Below are 19,001 nucleotides of genomic sequence, written 5' to 3' on the forward strand. Positions count from 1 at the left end.
TGTATCCTATTTTGACTGCAAACCAACTGTAGAATGGACCTACAATATTTGCTAAAGCTAGTCATAATGATCCAATCCATGACAATGCGTTCATTTGATTTTTAAAGATACGTTGGTTGTAGTAGTTTAAAAAATGCCCCATACATAATTGTATCCTTGTCTAAATGGTATTGTAACTATCTCTGGACAAATAACTCTATGTGATTTACATGCAAAATAACCCTGTTTTATTTTACCGAGAAGTTCACCTTTCTTTTTTTTTTTTTTTTTTTTTTTTGGTTTCAACAAAAGCAATTGTTATGCAAACAACCATAACCAGTTAATTTAGGATTTGACTTTGACCAAAATAAGAATATGTATTTCGTATAGTAACAGATAAAATAATGAATTCAAAGCTGTATCTTCATTGATAGAATACCTTTTTTCTTTTGATATACTAACAATAGTACAAAGTGTACAGAATAGAGTCTCCTATAAGTGATAGATCGACGATGAAGCTGGGATTCGATATCACGGACATGAGCAATGCGCTTATTCCGCACCTCTCTTTGTTTTATTTTATTTTTTAATTTAAGTTAATTTGACTTCTCTTTTATCTTTAAACAATGACAAGAAAAGGTAACATTGAGTTTATATAATTGTGTATTGACTTGCCCTACTTAGACTTTTCTGATAAAGTGATTTTAATCACAGGTAACATGTATGTATAGATATAATACTGACTTCTATAGGTGCAAGTGATGGTATTGGCAAGGAAACAGCCGTTGGATTAGCAAAAATGAATCCTAAGATGATTATTTTGGCTTGTCGTGAATCGGATAAGGCAAAAAGGTCAAACGAATTAGTCTGTAGTTATACTAATGCCCTGTTGGAATATATGGATCTCGCTGATCTTTCCACTGTCAAAGCATGCGTAGATCGACTGGTTAATCAGAACATCACTATTGATGTCTTGATCAATAATGCAGGTGTATTAACCAACCATAAGAGTTTAACAAAAGACGGATTTGAGATACAGGTAAGAAAAAGAAGAAATCAATGCCTAAATGACAAAGTTTGGTACCAACTATCTAGGTCATTTTTACTTTACTGAATTGCTGATAGCCAAGCAAATCATCAACAAAGACGCTAAAATCATTCAACTCTCAAGTCATGCCATGTTATTTGGCCGTATTGCGTTTGAGGATATCATGTTTGAAAAGAGATCTTATAGTGGTTGGAAAGCATATACTCAATCCAAACTGGCTAATGTTGTCTATGCTAACTATCTACACAGACAAGGTTTCAATACTTATTCTGTTCATCCAGGCATGGTACGAACTAACTTTGCCAAGAAACATTCATTCTATCTACTCGACATAATATTTTATCCCATCTTTTATCTCTTGTCTAATTCACCAGCTCAAGGTGCTCAAACTAGCATCTTTCTTGCCTCAACAGACCAACCCAGTGGTCTGTATTGGATGAATTGTAAGCCATTTAATTTGTTCAAGAGCAAACAGTCTCAAGATGAATCTGTTCAAAACCAGCTTTATGTATACAGTCAAAATGCAGTCTATTCAGCAACAGGTGGATCAAGCACAATGCCTTCTTCTTCATCTTCCTCATCGTCTTCTCTTTCTTTGAATCGATGTGATGCCATAGGTTCAGCTTCTTTAGATTCTTCTTCTTCCTCATCAGATAATCCCATCTCTCCTTCATCTTCTGAAGAGATATAACCTCTTTCCATGTCCATTAATCGCTTTTGGTCGTCCGTCTACAGAGTATCAAATAAAGCAACTAGCTATCATCTGACTTACCAGAACACTGCGCTCTTGTTCAACAGAGGCTTGGAAGTCCTTTAGACTAGTAACAAGTCGAGACAGGTTGTTTTTACGGTTTTCAAATGCTGCTTGTTTGTTTTCTTTTTCTTTCTGTAACAGTTCAATGTCCCTTTCGAGTTCTGCAATTGATCTGTATTCGCGATAAGTGATACTATCTAGCAGATAATAGGCTTACTCATTATAAGTATCTCTTGTCTCGTAATTCATGATTTCTCTGGCTACACGATCATATTCTAATTTCTGATCTCTCACTCTTTGTGCCTCAATCAAATCTGTCTTGAGCACAGTGATATCTGCTCCAGCTTGGGATTGTATTATAGCTATACATGCGAATAAGATAGTCTGTTATCAAAGAAGCTTTTACCTGTCTTTTCACTCGTATCTTGATAGTCTTGAATATCCTTTTGATTAGCTGCTTGAATAGAAGCTACTCGTTCAAGATTTGTTTGATAGCCTAGTAATAACACAAGAACACCTTCTAATCGACAATGCCTACATTATTATCTGTTAAATTGATTGTATGGTTGCATGCTTGTTACTTTACGCTGATTCTAAAGTGTCATCATAAAGACAATCTAAATATTCGAACGCCTTTTTTTCAATTGTTTTTACGTGTCTTTCATCAAGTGCCAAACGATTCTTTAAATAAAGTTCTAAATACACTATGAATATCTCTTTAATGAATCGCAAAACTATACCATCATCCATATTGTATATGCTGTATAAAAAATGTAAGAAAAAAAATCTTTAGTTGGATTTTTGACGGCGTTTCAAGCTTGTCTCTGTTAAAGAGAGAATGGGGCTTTTTGTTAGGGATGTAACTATTTTCGAGGTATGATATTAAACATGAACATTGTTATCATTCGAGAAAGCATAATGATTTGTACGTTATGTGCCATGTAATTGAAAGCATATTTAATGCTTGGTTTTCCTTTGCTTATATAAATCTTTTTGACATGCATAGCTGCTTCTTCTACACGATGGGAACCACTACAGTTATGCTTATATACCCTGTTAATGCAATGCTTTTTGGCATTAATCCAACGCATTTGATGGCATAAAAGCCACTTGCTTTGAAGATTAACATGTTGAAAAAAGACAAAAAAAAAACGTATTTTCGTTTTCTGCTGACAACGTACAATTTTTATGCATCTTTTGTTAAACAAACACCTCAAGAGCGCTCTACAGATTTCTAGAAACATTTTTAGCTATGTACCGTTGCAATAAAAGTCTCACGTATCTCTGACAAGCGACGGTTTTGTGATTTTGAGTAAGATGACCTTACCACCCCTCGACCATTTTTTCAGCATTAGGCCTTGATTACTTTCATACTCCGATCATGACATTTTCTGTGTGTAGGATACTTTGACGCACTTAAAACGCATGAATCGAAGAGTTAACGAGTAGATTCATCAGCAAGTGTTACAAAAGAGACGCAAATTCTACTACAAGTGTATTAAGAGCGATAAAAAAACGATTGAGATCGTAGGCAAAGCTTCGACAAAAACGTAAAGCATAATCAAGTATCACTGTCGTTTGTTTATTTACTTCACATTTACGTTACGTTTTTACTTTTTTAGCACTGTTTGACACTCCAAGGAACATGCAGTGTCTCTTAGAAGCCCATACATATCATTGTCTATGCAGCTTTTATTTAAAAAAGAAAATTTCACCATCCCTTTCCATAGCATTGAATCTGACGCTCTCTACATTGAAGATTCTCAAATTGAGCCGATGTAGTTTGATTTGGTTATAATAAGAGGATTGCTATTTACAGCCTGATAGCTCAAACAAAAGATCGAACACCTAATTATTGGGAAGAGTTGCTTTTTCATTGAATTTACTATGTAATGAAATGTCCACACTAAAGAAAGGAGTCAAGAAACCTTATGCACATATTGCCTTACACATCATAAGAACACTGTAACCAGACAAAACCGTAACTGTATGTATTTAATGCAATGAGAAACAAAACCGCATTGATTAAAGTGGATATGCTATTTAGTTGTAAATGCGAAATCCACATGTTTATCATAATAGAATGCAATTACAGAATGGAGTTTTTTTATCCATTTTAAGTATCTGACAGTTATGTACTACTGAACGCCAATAACTGAAGACGCCCTTATTCTAGTAAGAATTTTCTGCGCCATTACGGATTTTAGTAAAAGAATTATTGTGTTCATCTTGAGGGCTTCTATTTAACCTTTGATGATAATAAAAGAAGATGTATTTCCGTTGTGGAGGGTTCGATATTTCAAACACCAACCCTATTATGCTTGTTTGCCACGGCTAAACATTCAAATATGGTTGAAATTGCACAAAACTATGAGAAAAGCTCAAGAGACGTATGGAGAAATAGAAAAAAGCAGTAGATTAACCATGGAGTTATTGAGAAAAAAGGGGAAAATGTTTGTTTTTGCTAAACAAATACCCTAGAAACATATTTGGTTACACATTGCAATAGCCAAAGTTTATATCTCTGTCAAATGATGACTTTATGTTTCCTTTTGGTAAAAAACTATAAAGCATCTATCTTTATTACTTTCAAAGGAGAGAGTGCACCTTGAACATAATACACCGTGCTTTCTTTTTTTCTTAACAGATAACAGCACTCTTGTCATGAGTTCATTACTTGTGTTTGACATATAAACCATTGCAATCCTATTCACTGTTTGTTTGTCTTGTCAAACATATTGATCGCTCTTTTTATTGTTAGCTTTAATTGTTGACCCCAGTACTTTTTGATAAATATGCGTGTGAGTCTTGTTTGACTAATAGGTCTAGTCTTTTGATTTTCTTTATTCTTTCTCCAATCTCCTTCTTTTTGTTACTTTTGCAAAATGGGCACAACTACTTTTTCATAGGGTATTCTTTTGTTTCTCCTACACTTTCGGTCTATATGATCTTTTTTTTTTTTTTTTTTTTTTTTTTTTTTGGACTCGATAGTTGACTGTTCTTTCCACTAGGTGTAACAGTAGAAACTCAGAAAACTTTATTTTATTAATTTCTACCTTATTCTGTAAACAACTCTGGGTTCTTGAACTAAAGGGAACTCTTTACTCTTGAGAATAAACTTTGCTTAAATAGGATATGAAGATCCAAAAAAAAAAATTAGGTTGAAAATCTTTTTAGATAGTGTACTAGCATATATGAAGAAAAAGCTCACTGAATGTCACCATCATTTTTTGTGTTTCGAAATCCATTGAATGTGTTGTTACATCCGCATTGCGTTTCATTAACACTTTAACACTCCTTTTGGTATGGATACACAAACCATACACTCCATTTTTTTTTTTTTTTTTTTTTTTTTACAAATATGCGTCTATGTATATTGTTTATATTGACTTGAAACGCTGTTTTAGATACTTTTTTAAGTGCATATTCCGATTCACCAATCATGTACGCGCATGCATGTAAATTTACCTAAAGACTAGAAAGAAAGGAAATATTGGTCAATGACGTATCCAATTCTATTGTTCAAGAGTGATTACGCACTTTTTTATCTATGACTGCAAACCTCGGTTAAGTTTTTTATTTGTTTGTGTTGTATGAACACCATGCGTTAACCCCCTTTTTACTTACCAATTTTTTTTTTACGAAAAAAGTATAAAATTCATTACCGTGTAACATCACGAGATCTGTGCGTATAACCGAGTCTAGATGTTGCATGAAGAGCGTATATATAAATGACTCACTTATTTTCTCCTTTTTTTTTTCTTCTTCTTCTTTATTCTTTCAGTTGCTGGTCAATTGCTTGTCTTTATACCATGAAATCCATTCTATTCCTCTCTTTATTTTTGTGTATTGCACAAGCACTTCAAATCAACTTTTCTTCTCAAGAAAGAAACATGTCAAATAGAGACTCTGCTCAATCCCACTATGAGTCTGTTCTGGACGATATCCTTAGTCAACACAATGAAGGTTTATTGACTGAACTTTCAATGGCTATCAAAGATCCTCATACTATGTACGCTGTCCTCAGACCTCAAGCAGATGTGTTAGTCCAAGGCCCTATGGAAGATGTATGTGTAGCACAAATGCCAGGCATGATTGCAAACCAAATCCATGAATTCAGTCATGCACTCTATAGTCAGGTTGACACAATTGTGACTGATGTTTGGAAAACAACAGACACCGAATTACGCCAAATGATTTTGCATGCCATCAACCAAGGTTCCTGGGAACAAGACGTGTTGGATGAAATCGTTAGTTCGGTTGAATTTATTAATATGGAAATATCAGATCGATTAGTGGCTATTGCACATCAGTTTGATTTCCTCGGCAAGATAAGAGCTGCTTTGTTAAACTGTCAAGCTATTTTTGATCCTCACACCACAAGTGCTCCACAAACACTGACAGAAAAGATTTGGACTGCTATTTTGATTTCATTCCGTAATCCTGGTGCCTTTGAACCCAATACCCATGGCTTTTTGAATAGATATATCTTCGATTTGATTTCTGATCTTCAAGGTGAATTGTATGGTCGAACCATTGAGTTGGCCACAAGTATTTATGAAGACCTTGCCTTTAACATGTAAATAAACTTTTCTTTTTTTCTTTTTCTTTTTTTTTTTTTAAAACGGAGACATCAACATAGAATCGAAAGTAAAGAATTCTGTTAACAAACATGATTGGATCTACACTGAATAGCCTTTTTTAGCTCACATGGCTATTGTTCTCCTGAAATAAAGCGTGTACTACTCTATTCTCTTGTTCAGGGACACAGCAATAGTTTTTTTTAGCCGTCACATCCAATGTGTGTGTGTAGCATTATTTTTTTTTTCTCCTCTTTTCTACTGTTTTCTTTATATACACACAATATGGACACGAATCATGATGTGATGGATTCTTATGAATCAACAGAAAATGCACTTTTAGACTCATTTAAAGCAGCAGCACTTAAAGTAACCACACTTTATAAAGACTCATTATCACAGAACCGAAAAGCTTATGCAGCAGGATATCAACAAGCACTTCAAGATCTGTATGAATTCTTAAGTAGTACACCTGAACATGGCATGATTCCAGTAGGAGATGTACTGCAATTTGCTCGACAAAGAAACAGTCAGCTAGTTCATGAGATGAAGGGTATACCTCATAAGGAACAACCATCTCAACCACCACCCAAGAATCCATTCTCGATTGATCCTCAATCACAATTCACATTTACTCATGATGTGAATCCATCACAACGCCATGATGTATGGGATACTACAACAACAGACAATAATAGCAACAAACGAAGGCTATTCAATGAACTATCATTTATGGGAAGACCAATGAATCTGGATAACTGGCAAGAACAACCTTCCAAGAGAAACAAACGAGGTGAAGAAGAACCTCAATCATCCTTTCAACCCTTTTTTCCACCATTGTAAATGTATAACACATATTTATTAGATGTACAAACTTAAAGCCATAAAAAACGTAATTTCCCCCTTTTTTTCAAATGTATGTCAGCTATGAGTATGTAATAAAGTTATAGCATTGTCAGCATGGCATTAAAGTTAAGGTGGTGATCAACAAAGTACTTTGTAGCCACTTGTAATTGCTGTTCTGTCATGCAGGTAGACTGAAATCGTTGTTTCTAAGCAGAGTTTGTTAGCCTAAAAGGATGTCTAAAATGAGACTTACATAATGATAAAGAATATCGGTATAAATCACTTGAGATAATGTTGTATCTTGAGTACCTTGCTTAGCTAATTCATGTTTAATGCATTGCTTTAGAATCTATTTTATTCGGTTAATGTACTTTAGAAAAGAAAAACAGGACTTACACTCTTGTTGATTTTATATGGATTTTGTGGTTGAGAGGGCGGTAAAGAAGGTACTTGAGATACTGGCTGTGGTTTTGTAGGGATAGGTAGTGGCATATCTTGCTTTTGTCTTGTCATGGCTTCTATCATGCCTTGTTCAATACGTGTATCCGCCACATGAGGCTCGATAGAAGGCAAAGTCAAGAATTCATGGTAATGTCTTATACGATGTGCATACATGGTTAGTTCTGTCTCTTTCTTTTCGCCATATAATAACAAGTTATCTTGTGAATCTGAACTGTTCATTTGAACCACAAGGGCTCGTTTGGTTGTATTACTTTCGTCAAACTACTCAAGATGAGTCTATCGATGTCTATTGTTGTTGTTGTACTTACATCATCACGAAAGATAGAGATAAAGAAATCTTGAGCGTCAAGAGGATATCTATCCTAAGCGTCAATCATCAATACTTGGTGTTCAAGACTTACGCTTCCCAACGCCATGCTTCATACATGTAGATATTCAAGGCTTTTGTGTCAATAATGCCTTTAAGAGCAAAAGAAACATGGTATCGGGTGACTTGAGCATCAGGATCACTATGAAATAAACATAGATCGTCTATGGAAGTCTTGTCTTGCCACTTGAAATCTAACTCTTAATATGTTTGTTCATCACTTCGTTTTTTTTTTACCTTGCCCTAACACAAGTGATCCAACACATAATGACTGTTGAAGGGTCATGAGGAAGACAAAAGAAGAAAACAACAACAAAAAAAAAGTTATTTTTCTCCTGTGTTCTCATCACATAGAATGAAGTTCAGATTAACACCCCAAATTCAACACCATGTCGTGAAAGCATTAGATCATCCAGAGTTTTCTATTGTCTATGAACAAGAAGCAAAAGAGATTAAAGTGATCGATTTAGAAAAAGATACACTTTATCCAGTCTCGATGGATCTGATTGAACATGTTGCTCCATTGACAGGTAAATGACCATGCATCAAGTCTATTCTGATCATCTAGGCGCGTATTTTCATGAGCTCATATCGGGTTCGAGTCTCTACTTTAAGCCAAAAGAGACAAAGCCACAGGTGAGGTAGACATGATGCAACGGCAGCTCACATGCTTCTAGGATCCTGCATTTGTTGCTTATATGGAAACCTTACGCGCTCAACAGAAAGAACGTGAATATAAACAGATGGTATCGAATGTCATTAGCTCACAAGATCAAAAGCTGAATCTTGGTATTAAACCCGATGAAATTAAAGAGATCAAAAGTCATATTGTCACTATCTTTAACATCATGTTCTCCATGGCTGCTGTCTACATAGCCGTCTATAAAGCTTCTCAGACCATAACGCAAGATATAGGCCTTGTAAGTCATTCAACATCGATCGTCTTTACTGAATGATCTCTATAGCAAGTCTTGATGGGCCTCGGTGGCGCTGTTTTAATTGGCGTCGTCGAAGTCCTGCTTTATGCTAATTATGCTTATATGTCAACCTCTGAAAAGAAAAAGAAAAAGAAACACAAATTGACCACATTGTAATTTATTGATGTTAACAAAGTTCACTAATGGGAAACTCTGAAAGTCCCAGTTCATCTTCTTCTTCCACCAAGACATGATCCAAATAGTCTTCACGTAAAAGAGGCGAGTCTTGCACTGTCTTTTTCTGTTCTTGTTCAAGTAGCAGTAGCCTGTCTCTTAGTTCCATACAGGCATTTTCCCAACGCATCTTTTCTTCCCATAACTCACGTAGTCTTTTATACGCAAGTCCGCTCATGACTTCAAAATGATCCATGGCATTTTCCAGTGCCACTTCAGCTCTCCTGGCTCGTAATTCAGGATCTTTTTCCCTAGAGACATGCGTAGGTGTTGGAACTTGAGGTTCTTCAGACGTTTGGATCTGTGCTTGTTCTGTTTGCACTTGCATATGTCGCACATTTTTCTTGTGTTGTGTCTCTCTGGTTGTGTTGTCCAATAGATGAGTAATACCTAATGCTCGAATATGTTCAGCTGAGAGAGCAGCCGCCACTTGATCACTCGGCCTAGGCTCATGAGCCGTCTTTAACCGCTCCAATCGCTGCAAAAGAGCAGATTCGATCATATCCATGCCTTGTGTCTTGGCCAAGACTTGGTCTGTAGCCACTTTATGTGATTTCTTATGGCTGACTGTACTCAAATGACTACGGACAGAGACCGAGTGTCTAAGAGACCCACTATACAGACTTGATTCTCTTTTCTTGTTGGGCAAAATAGGATCCTTTGCCTTGCGTGACACAAACGTCTCACTATGAAAAGAAGGAGATCGACTACTGCTGATAGTAGCACTTTTTGTCTTTTGTGGCACGATTTCAATATGAGGTTTGCGTAGTTCATAAGCACTCGTCAGCGTAGAGGATGATGAAGATGAAGCAGGTAAAGAAATCGTGCTGGAAGGTACAGAGGCAGTAGAGGGAATGATGGAAGGTGCTCGTTTGGTCTTTCGGATCCTTGAGAACAGTGTATTGACAGATCGTTCAGAATGATTGGAGGTGGAAGTACGTTGAAATTCTTCTGGGCTTGTGGTCTTCAGGAAATCCACTAAGGCTTGTGTGCCTGTCATCATGCGTTTGCCAGGACCGAATAAATCAGACATATCATCATCGTCATCATCTCGGTAAGTGATACTCACGGCTCGAGCATCTTTGGGTTGAAAGTTGGTCTTGTTAGGCATTTCAAGTGAAAAAAAAAGAAAAGAAAAGAAATTACAACTTGTTTATTTAAGGGGGGAGGGGTGTTATTTTTAAGGAGAACATTATATTTCTAGTGATACATTCGTGCTTTCCACGCTTTATTTTATCGAGTACTGAACGCAAACCCTTTTGCTCTTTTAGAGGCTTGTGTATCCATAAAAGAATCTTCTTCCATGTCAAACGTATTGCTTCTTTTATAGCTTGTATCAAATGGTTTAAGTCCAGCAAGATCATTGTGAAGGGCAGTTTGACTGGAAGTATGAATATCCGGAATGGATTTGAAGGCATCTGCCAAACTGGGTTCTTTGTGATCATGCATAAATTTAGACTAAGAAATTAATAACTCGCTCATAAGGTCCTATGGAGTTTTACCTCTTTTAAGCTCGTCATTTTCTCTGCTAGATGTGTAAGACGATGATGAGAAGCAATACGGATCGCTTTATCTACAGAATCACCCGTATGCAATAGATCCGCTAAATCAAGTGCCTTGCTCACTTTTTCTGATTTACAAGCCAAGTTGATCAATTTGAGTAAGGCTACATCCATCTCCATGTCTGCTTCAAGGAAAGTATCTCCAAATTCATGTATGGCATTGGTTGCTTCGGCTTCATCGCGTTCATGAAGTGTGCCTATGTGTGTACGCATCACTTTCTCTTCTAAAGCACCCACTTCCATGTGAGTATCCAATAAAGGTAACTGTAATGGCAGATCTTTGACAGGAGGACGAGGGAAAAAGGGATACATGTTTTGACCACGCAAGACAACACATACAAATCGATCACGTAACACACCCACTGGCCAATACTTTTCTGTACGCTCACCTGCATACGCTTTACTGTCAAACACAGGTACCCAAGTGGCTTGATAAGGACGACGTTGACGATGCAAGACACGCAAAACACCGGCAGAATCATAGGTAGCAGCTTGGTTTGTTTCACTAAACCCAATCCAGTTCAATTGACTGTCACTGCTTAATTGTAACTTGTCTTTCTGGATCACTTCAAAATTATCCGTGTTGAGCAAGAGGTAATGAAGGTTATGTTGGTGTTTGAATGAGGGGCCGACAGCATAGACAATCAAAGCCAAGTCTGTCATAGCACTGATGCAGGCCACATTCTCAAGGGAAAACAAGTGACGCTGAATACCCGAGATGGAAAAAATACGTACATAACCTAAAGAAGTAGTGACAATCACAGAGATACGATTGATGGCTACATTCATAATGTCTTCACCAGGAAGCATGTGTTGTGTCCAGTCTTTATCTGTACCCCATGTATTGGGTCGATAATACAAAGCAGATAATGTGCCTAGCTTTTGTTCTTTTCCGTCTTCTTCTTCTTCATCATCATCATTGTCTTCGTCTTCTCTTTCATGTCTAGATTTCTTGGGTGCTTCTTTCCCTTCGACTGCAAATACAGTACCTGAAGCACTGAGAGCACCCAAACTGAAATTCTGCATATCTGTAAAATGAAAATTACGATGTTCTGTCTGGTCATGGAATTCAACATTGATTACAGAATGATGGCCTTCAAAAATAGTAGAGATAGCTCCTGTCAAATTATAAGCCATGTAACGACGTTCCCCAGGAGCTGGATCAAATCCTTTGCCTGGTTCTGGTTTATGGTAAGGGGTTTCACCTGGCTGAAAAGGCGTAGGTGGTTCAAAGGCTGAATTGAATTTCAACTGTTGTTTCTGTAAATCAGCTGCTGCATAGCGTTCAATGGTGGGCTTGGGCCGTTGTTCTGTCTCTTGTTCTGCATAACCCGCACCATCATCATCAATCACAAAATCACCTAAATCTTCACCTTCTTCCTCCAACACGTCTTCTAATGCTTGACCTTCATCGTCCATGTCAAGAGGATCACCCAGACTCATATCGTCAGCACCATCCAATGCTTCATCATCCACCGCTAAACTATTGCCTGCATATATGGGCTGACTACTTTCCATCTTGACTGACTGGCTTTGCCTGGGTTGTGATTTGTGAGGTTGGGTGAGTTCTTTTTTGATGGTTTGAGCAAGTAGAGCAGGATGAGGGTACTGACTATTGTCTGTTGGAATCACATCTTTCCATACACGCAGTTGACCATACGTATCTGACTATAAAGACGTCAGCAAAAAAACCCCCTATATTAGATAGTCTGATCTTACCATGGTTAATTCATTCTCTCTAGGATTCCATGCTAGACTTGTGACAGGACTGGATGTAATTTCACTCCTCACAGCTCTTTTCTGTTTTGTGTCCCATACAACCACACTGTTGTCTTCTGCACTACTGGCTAAATAATATCCATTGGGAGACCATGCTATTGTGATCACCTGACTTGTATGTTCACCTTGCAATGTAAAGAAAGGAGACCATAGACCAGTCTTGAACACACGCACATCACGGTCTCTTCCAGGGAAAGCAAAACAAGAGCCATCAGGGTGCCATGCCACTGTAGACTGAGAGATAGCATCAGGAGGTACATTGTAACCATAAGCCTTTAAGGTCTTGATACATTCAGGCACAGGTTTCGTGTTGGATACATCCCAGATACGAATATCGCCTTCAATATCAGATGAAATAAGATGTGTACCGTTGTGATTGTAGTGTACAGATTTAAGGGGACTTGTGTGGCCTTCCAACATGACAATCTTTGAGTTGTCTGCTGCCAGCACAATACGAATCATATGGTCACTAGCAATGGTGAGATCAATCAAGTCTACTGGTACTTACTCAGTAGCAATGGCAAGTTTATTGCCTGAGGGATGAAAAGAAAGACTGCGTACAGGAACAGCACTTCTCACCAACATTTTATCAAGTGAATGATCTGGTCTATACAACACAACATGACCATCTACAGAACCTACAGCCACACTACCTGATGTCTGATTTTAAATCAATATTGATATATATACATATACACACTTACGGAAGTACTAAGACATGTTACATGTAGTTCATTTTGATCTTGAATATCTGTACTCATATGTTCTTGATCCTCTTTTTGTATCTCGAATACTTTGAAGCCCGTATCATTCACACCTGCAAAAACCACTTCTCTAATATCATGTTATGGACAAAGGCTGGTAAGGGAGGGGGTTACTTATTTACCTTCCATTAGGTTTATAAGAGACAACACTTTGGCCGTCTTGACCAGCATAAATGGCTCTCACTTCATCAAAGAGCATATCTAGAAAAGAGAAAAAAATAATAATAAAGAAAAAAATGTTTTTTTAAGGCGCGTATAGACAAAAATACGCGAGACGCGATGCTTCCTCAAGAAAAGAGTGGTCACGAACCAATGCAAGCACTTTTTGTTGTTGAAAAAAATAGAATAAAGTGCTCATAAAGTAGTACAACTTGTCTTTTTTTTTTATCGCCCCATGGTAATGTAAATCAACCTTTTCTTTCATTCCTCATCAACAGGTTTTTTTGCTTCAAGCCTTTTTTTTTTTATTTGGAGTTTTGCAAAAAAAAAAAAAGAAAAGAAAAAAAATAATCCATCATCATGATATCTCTAGTAATGATACTTAGATTTCAGCCAATTCACGGAGACGACGAACGGTAGAACGAACAGTGGCAGCAGCAGTAGTACTATCCAGTTGATTAGAGACAAATAATATAGATATGAATAACTTACGAGACGGTGTAAGCACCACCAGCTAAGGTCTTCTTACAACCCTTACACTTCCAGATACCAACAGCAGTACGCTTGACAGCATCCTTACCACAGAAAGTACAGGTGTACTTGCTGTGTTGGGTGATTTCCATCTTCTTGACGGTCTTTCTGAGAGAGGCACCATAACGGGTACCGTATTTACCGGTGATTCCGACTATATCAAGAGGTTAATATGTGTTGTTGGTCCAAGGTTGTTGTTCTACCTTTCTTTGTGCGCTTAACCTATAGATACATGTTTAATAAAAATGGATGGATGGATGGATGGATGGATAATATTACCATTTTGAATGAGGATAATAAGAGGGAGGGGAAATCAGCTTCTCTGTGGATGGCTTAAAAAATAGGCCTCCTCGTCCTCCTCCTCCTGCTTTGGTTTTTATTCACACTCCGAATATATCGCACAACTAGGATGATCTGCAATATTATATATATTTTTATTATTACAAACTTGTTTCATGTACACTTTGAGGAACAATAGGCAATCGCATACTGTTATGTATTTGTTGTTGTTGTTGTTGTTGTTGTTGTTGTTGTTGCTGCTGCTGAGTGGGATAATAATGAACACGTAAATGCCTACGCATATTACTGTGTACACTAAAACTACGCCCACATCCTTGAAAATGACACTTGAAAGGCTTTTCTCCTGTATGTGAATAGATATGGATACGTAAAGAAGAAGGTCTTGAGAATGATTTACTACAATGATGACAATGGTATCTGTGGTTGGTAGGTGTCTTGAGTTTCTTTTCTGTGGGTTCTGGTTCTTGCTTTGAGTATACCTTATGAGGATAGACCATGGTGGGTGGATAACCTGAGGTAGTATGTGCTCTTGCGCGTCTCATTGGCATGGGTTGATAATAAGGCATTTGGTCAAAAGAAGCAGAGATTGTACGACGATGAACCAATTTTTGAGAACAGTGTTGTTGCTGGTAACAATGATAGCATACAGAGGACATTTGTTGCAATGAACGAGCTGCTTCTAGCGTAGATTCCATGCCCAAAGAAGAAGAACGACGATGATGTTTGGCTAAATAACTATCAATATCTTTTTCTCTCTCTCTCTCTCTCTTTTATATATATGTATATATATAGTGTACTTACATTCAACAGGGAAAATGCTGTCAAATACATGCTTAATAGAAGGTAAAGTCACTTTATGGTTCATCTTGTTAGAAAGAGAAAGAGAAATAAAAAAATAAAAAAAATAGTGGTTATATATACATGTGTGTGTGTGTTTGTGTGCCGATCAAGTCAAATGATATTGCATTTGTTTATTGCAGATCAATAAGTTTTTGTAATGAAAACGCCCAAAGTGTATCATATGCAACTTGAAACATCATCATTGAATTTAAGGAGAACTAACTTTACTCCTTTCCTTTCTCCTTTTTTGCTCTTCTGTTTTTTTTTTTTTATTTAAAACCTATGTCTGTGCGTTGATGATACATGTAAAATTGGAAAAAGATCTAATTGAATGAGGATTTGAAATGTTCTCCTTACATTTTACTTACTGTAAAATCAAAAAATAAGGTACCACCACTACCAAGTAACCATGGATAATTGATCAACAAATAAGTAGGATCTGTTGAGTCTAACACAATACTCTAAAACAAACAAATAAGAAACGTTTGTAGTCAAGAGACACTTACCACACAATAGGTTAAATTACCAACTACACTAAAGATAAACATGCTTAAAGAAAGTCCTTCTACACTTTCATTTTTAAAGTTTTGCATGATTTGTGGTATACGGCTGGAACAATACAGAATAGCACTGCCCCAACCCAGCAATTGTGGTACAAGATGCCATTGACTCAGATCAATGTGGTGTCCCTCTCGAGGCCAAAAGAAAAACAAACCTGATCCGGCTAAAAGACTAATCCAAAGTAAGAGACTTGAAACAAAAAAGATTCGCACAATATATCTCGTCTGTTTGTTGGGGGTCTTGTGTAGCAATGGTGTTCGTTCATGATCAGAACCAGTGGCTACTACTTCTTCAACAGGCTGTTTAGGATACATAGTTCTATAATAAAATACTTGTGTCATCAACAAACAATCTGCTAATAAATAGTATAATGCTAATAGCAGCTAACATAAAGGGATTAAATGAGACCTTGCATCTGTCCTAATTACCATCGTAAACAGCAAATTTTCTAAGATAATACCGAGTAAATTCAAGATATCGCCCAAGATCCATAACGAAAGAAACGTAATAGATACACCATCTGTGTTCTTTCTTGTATAGTTTTCTTTAAATTGTCTGATAATGTATCAGTACAAAGTATTTATCAGTCTGTCTTACGGGGTAAATACAACAATCCAGCAAAAAATACTTAGATAGCCAAAGAAACTGGCTATGGCTTCTGACGTTGGCATTCTAAAGTGTCAATAAAAAAGATAAAGAAAAGGAAAAAAAAATAGAACGATAGTTGCTGCTTTTTAAAAAAAAAAAAAAAGTTTTAACCCGTTTTTTTATTTTTATTTCCTTTTTTGAGTCTACTATGACATTCAAGATATTGAAATGCTTCTTGATACTGTTATATAGGTTGCACAGATGGAATTGTCAAAAATACTTTCAGTGTTCGCACTTTGAACTCAAAATTATTTTCATCAAGACACCTCTCTTTCTGTATGAATGCCTAGTGCATCCAAGATGGTCCCCAGTGGCAACGCTTTTTGAACGCTTCTAGTGTTCTAAGTGTGAAAGCATCAAGTGAAGAGAAGGGGGTTTTCTTCAAATATGAGATTTAGTTTTGGGACAGCATATCCTTCAATGGTACAAAAGAATTTTAGAATGTATATAAGCGAATTAGTTTATTAATAAAGAAAAGGCGGTTCGGAGAGTTCTTTGTCTTCTTTACGGCAACGTTCGCAGTGTAAATGCTGTAACCATAATTCGTTTTTATATCAAAGCGAACTTCAAGTAATGCAAATACATACAAAAACAAACCTTGGTCTTTGACCAAAACAAATGTACTTTGCTGAAAAGCGAACATTGGGGCAAGCTTCCATCTCCACTTTTTATGTCCGCAGCTTTAAACCATATTACGATGTTTGGAAAAATTGAAGTACGATATTTTGGTGCAAGGTATAAGAAGCACGGAGTTTGACTTCCACCATATAGACATATCACGAAAGCTAGATGTAGCTATTCATTTGTATAAGAGAAGAATCAACGATACGTTAACTTTCTTTTAAAACTTGACAATTTTATTCTTGATCCAGAGAAGACCAAAACTTATTTTCGTAAGTCTTGAATTTGTGCAAACACATACTTAACTATCATGATAGGAGCCAATCTGACGCCTTTAAATCAGTCAACACTATTTTGATTTCAATTGTTGTCTTCTGTATCTCAGGTAGTACAAAGTTAATTGAAACAAGTGTAATTGTAGATCAATTTAGTAAAGCTGTTATCATAGTTTCCCCCTTTTTTTGTGCTTATAGACGTATTTTGCAATAAAAACTCTTTGTGGGTTATTTTATAGCTTTGTTAAGGAGTTGAAGAAAATTTTGTAGTATATAGGGACATGCTGCGTCTAACAACAGTTTATGCATACATGTTTGTGACACTATACATGTTTATGCTTCATTAAGTTTATACTCTAGATTTGCTTAGGTGTAAAAGACATCGTAGACCTGTGTCTACTATTTCCAGAAACTTCAACATCCTAAGTAATTATTCAGAAGGCAAGGAACAACAAGATACAAAAACATGAAAGGTGCTTTTAGTTTGTCATAATCCTGAATGGCCCTCAATCAAGAATGGTCGTAGTATAAGTGAAAGAGATAAGGTGTCTAGCTTTAACCATTGATATCTCAGACATAACCATTTTGCTCTTTCATAAAACTCTTCCTGGTTTCTCTGTAAGCGTCAGTCACTTTAATACTGAACTAATTTAAAAACAACGGACTTTTGTTCGAGCCCTTTTATTTGATCACGTCAGATAGAGTTTAGCCGAAGGGTCGTCCTCAATGACTTATTCATTTTTTATAACTTAGGCCTTTCTCAAGCTGTTTCCTCAAGTTCGGGGAGATGCTATCTAAAGTAATAGTAGCACTAGAACATTTCCATAAGTGAATGGGGGGAGGTCTGGAGAGACGAAAATGCACTCTTTTGGGAGAATCATAAAAGGAAGTGTCAACCTTATTCCTGCAGTGTTCAATGTGTATCCTCTCAGGCCTTTTGGTTAAGATCGAGTGCAGTGTTCAATGTGCCAGAAGTTGGTTTCAAATTGAAAAAGGCTAGTTGTTCAATGCCTCATTATTATACACAGAATTTTAAATTTTATGTTTCTCAGAAAGGAAAGACGGATTTATAAGAAATATGATAGAAAGTGATAAGCCACTGAGGACGTTCATCCGGCTAAACTCTATTCGGCATGATTAAATAAAGGGGCTCTCCTGTACAAGAAGCGGTGCCTCGGTCAAGAGTTTAGCATCTCTTTAGCGGATCAAGTAAGTATTTTAGGTTTCTGCCCTTGTTCTGAGCTGACTTTGATTTGGCGAAATGTTCTCACACCCTTTAAAAACCGTGACGCTATTAATATTCAGAAAAAAAGCACTAAAAAATTTTCTTGTTCTACAGATTAGGTTTTTCTCGACACCGACATTCCCTTCGTGCTTAGTTACGTTGAATCCTTTGTCGGTGGCATATACATCAACTTTCTGTCCAGGGCTTTTGAGCTTGACGTGGAGTAGCCCTGCTCTGTATATGCGTTTTTTCTGTTTCAACTGTTGTAATCAATAACTTAAACAAACTAATAAGCGATTTCTCCATCATGGCCGATGTCACCTACTTCTGTACAGCAAATAGTGTTTCTGACAAACTTTTGTATTCTCTGTTGTTCGTTTTATTGATATGTTCATGAATAATATACCTTCCCCAGGCAAAAAACCAATGAGGAACACCACTAGCACAATACAATCTTGAATTGAGTTTGTGTCTCTCATAAAAGTTAGATATACCAATGAAGCTTCTGGCAAGAATCCAGGGCATTCTTACAATTATTTTTGATGCCAT

General features: G+C 36.7%; 10 protein-coding genes across 10 annotated transcripts; 4 read left to right on the forward strand and 6 right to left on the reverse strand.

Moving 5' to 3' along the window:
* The first annotated feature begins 661 nt into the window (after nucleotides 1-661).
* On the forward strand, nucleotides 662-2,180 carry B0P05DRAFT_180494 (uncharacterized protein). The gene is made up of 2 exons (XM_051573159.1): nucleotides 662-1,018; nucleotides 1,056-2,180. The coding sequence occupies exons 1-2, from the start codon at nucleotides 779-781 to the stop codon at nucleotides 1,716-1,718; spliced, it is 903 nt and encodes a 300-aa protein (XP_051432926.1). The 5' UTR covers nucleotides 662-778; the 3' UTR covers nucleotides 1,719-2,180.
* A 3,352-nt stretch (nucleotides 2,181-5,532) lies between these two features.
* Nucleotides 5,533-6,388, forward strand: B0P05DRAFT_549743 (uncharacterized protein). Its single transcript, XM_051579171.1, has one exon. The coding sequence runs from the start codon at nucleotides 5,594-5,596 to the stop codon at nucleotides 6,362-6,364; it is 771 nt and encodes a 256-aa protein (XP_051432927.1). The 5' UTR covers nucleotides 5,533-5,593; the 3' UTR covers nucleotides 6,365-6,388.
* A 258-nt stretch (nucleotides 6,389-6,646) lies between these two features.
* Nucleotides 6,647-7,204, forward strand: B0P05DRAFT_474086 (uncharacterized protein; the record flags this gene model as incomplete). Its single annotated transcript, XM_051574767.1, has 1 exon — nucleotides 6,647-7,204. One exon carries the CDS (start codon nucleotides 6,647-6,649, stop codon nucleotides 7,202-7,204), a length of 558 nt encoding a protein of 185 aa, XP_051432928.1.
* A 101-nt stretch (nucleotides 7,205-7,305) lies between these two features.
* Nucleotides 7,306-8,322, reverse strand: B0P05DRAFT_588995 (uncharacterized protein; the record flags this gene model as incomplete). Its single annotated transcript, XM_051582703.1, has 6 exons — nucleotides 7,306-7,413; nucleotides 7,461-7,556; nucleotides 7,604-7,930; nucleotides 7,978-8,026; nucleotides 8,071-8,230; nucleotides 8,274-8,322. 6 exons carry the CDS (start codon nucleotides 8,320-8,322, stop codon nucleotides 7,306-7,308), a joined length of 789 nt encoding a protein of 262 aa, XP_051432929.1.
* Nucleotides 8,323-8,391: 69 nt separating this feature from the next.
* On the forward strand, nucleotides 8,392-8,992 carry B0P05DRAFT_573211 (endoplasmic reticulum-based factor for assembly of V-ATPase-domain-containing protein; the record flags this gene model as incomplete). Its single annotated transcript, XM_051581491.1, has 3 exons — nucleotides 8,392-8,566; nucleotides 8,605-8,672; nucleotides 8,714-8,992. The coding sequence occupies 3 exons, from the start codon at nucleotides 8,392-8,394 to the stop codon at nucleotides 8,990-8,992; spliced, it is 522 nt and encodes a 173-aa protein (XP_051432930.1).
* A 148-nt stretch (nucleotides 8,993-9,140) lies between these two features.
* Nucleotides 9,141-10,304, reverse strand: B0P05DRAFT_639105 (uncharacterized protein; the record flags this gene model as incomplete). Its single annotated transcript, XM_051583703.1, has 1 exon — nucleotides 9,141-10,304. The coding sequence occupies exon 1, from the start codon at nucleotides 10,296-10,298 to the stop codon at nucleotides 9,141-9,143; it is 1,158 nt and encodes a 385-aa protein (XP_051432931.1). The 5' UTR covers nucleotides 10,299-10,304.
* Nucleotides 10,305-10,323: 19 nt separating this feature from the next.
* On the reverse strand, nucleotides 10,324-13,502 carry B0P05DRAFT_549747 (uncharacterized protein). Its single transcript, XM_051579172.1, has 4 exons — nucleotides 13,233-13,502; nucleotides 13,037-13,188; nucleotides 12,469-12,997; nucleotides 10,324-12,417 (listed from the first exon to the last, which is right to left on the reverse strand). Exons 1-4 carry the CDS (start codon nucleotides 13,287-13,289, stop codon nucleotides 10,666-10,668), a joined length of 2,490 nt encoding a protein of 829 aa, XP_051432932.1. The 5' UTR covers nucleotides 13,290-13,502; the 3' UTR covers nucleotides 10,324-10,665.
* Nucleotides 13,503-13,833: 331 nt separating this feature from the next.
* Nucleotides 13,834-14,137, reverse strand: B0P05DRAFT_473972 (60S ribosomal protein L37a; the record flags this gene model as incomplete). The annotated part of the gene is made up of 2 exons (XM_051574760.1): nucleotides 13,834-13,897; nucleotides 13,944-14,137. Coding segments are annotated over 2 exons (258 nt in total), but the record flags the coding sequence as incomplete, so codon positions are not given.
* Nucleotides 14,138-14,539: 402 nt separating this feature from the next.
* B0P05DRAFT_443206 (uncharacterized protein) lies at nucleotides 14,540-14,701 on the reverse strand (the record flags this gene model as incomplete). The annotated part of the gene is made up of 1 exon (XM_051573774.1): nucleotides 14,540-14,701. A coding segment is annotated over one exon (162 nt), but the record flags the coding sequence as incomplete, so codon positions are not given.
* Nucleotides 14,702-15,083: 382 nt separating this feature from the next.
* On the reverse strand, nucleotides 15,084-16,396 carry B0P05DRAFT_549760 (PQ loop repeat-domain-containing protein; the record flags this gene model as incomplete). Its single annotated transcript, XM_051579173.1, has 4 exons — nucleotides 16,281-16,396; nucleotides 16,112-16,238; nucleotides 15,629-16,066; nucleotides 15,084-15,583 (listed from the first exon to the last, which is right to left on the reverse strand). Coding segments are annotated over exons 1-4 (740 nt in total), but the record flags the coding sequence as incomplete, so codon positions are not given.
* Nucleotides 16,397-19,001: the final 2,605 nt, after the last annotated feature.

Source organism: Gilbertella persicaria, assembly GCF_025201335.1.
Source record: "Gilbertella persicaria strain CBS 190.32 chromosome Unknown B0P05scaffold_31, whole genome shotgun sequence".
Lineage (NCBI taxonomy): Eukaryota > Fungi > Mucoromycota > Mucoromycetes > Mucorales > Choanephoraceae > Gilbertella > Gilbertella persicaria.

Excerpts from the sequence above, each read along its gene's own strand:
- B0P05DRAFT_549747 (XM_051579172.1), bottom strand. The coding sequence starts at position 13,289 with ATGAGTACAGATATTCAAGATCAAAATGAACTACATGTAACATGTCTT. Across the intron at positions 13,189-13,232 it reads TAACATGTCTTAGTACTTCC|ACATCAGGTAGTGTGGCTGT; the intron begins GTAAGTGTGTAT and ends ATTTAAAATCAG. Across the intron at positions 12,998-13,036 it reads AAACTTGCCATTGCTACTGA|TGACCATATGATTCGTATTG; the intron begins GTAAGTACCAGT and ends CACCATTGCTAG.
- B0P05DRAFT_180494 (XM_051573159.1), top strand. The coding sequence starts at position 779 with ATGAATCCTAAGATGATTATTTTGGCTTGTCGTGAATCGGATAAGGCA. Across the intron at positions 1,019-1,055 it reads AAGACGGATTTGAGATACAG|TTTGGTACCAACTATCTAGG; the intron begins GTAAGAAAAAGA and ends TAAATGACAAAG.
- B0P05DRAFT_549743 (XM_051579171.1), top strand. The coding sequence starts at position 5,594 with ATGAAATCCATTCTATTCCTCTCTTTATTTTTGTGTATTGCACAAGCA.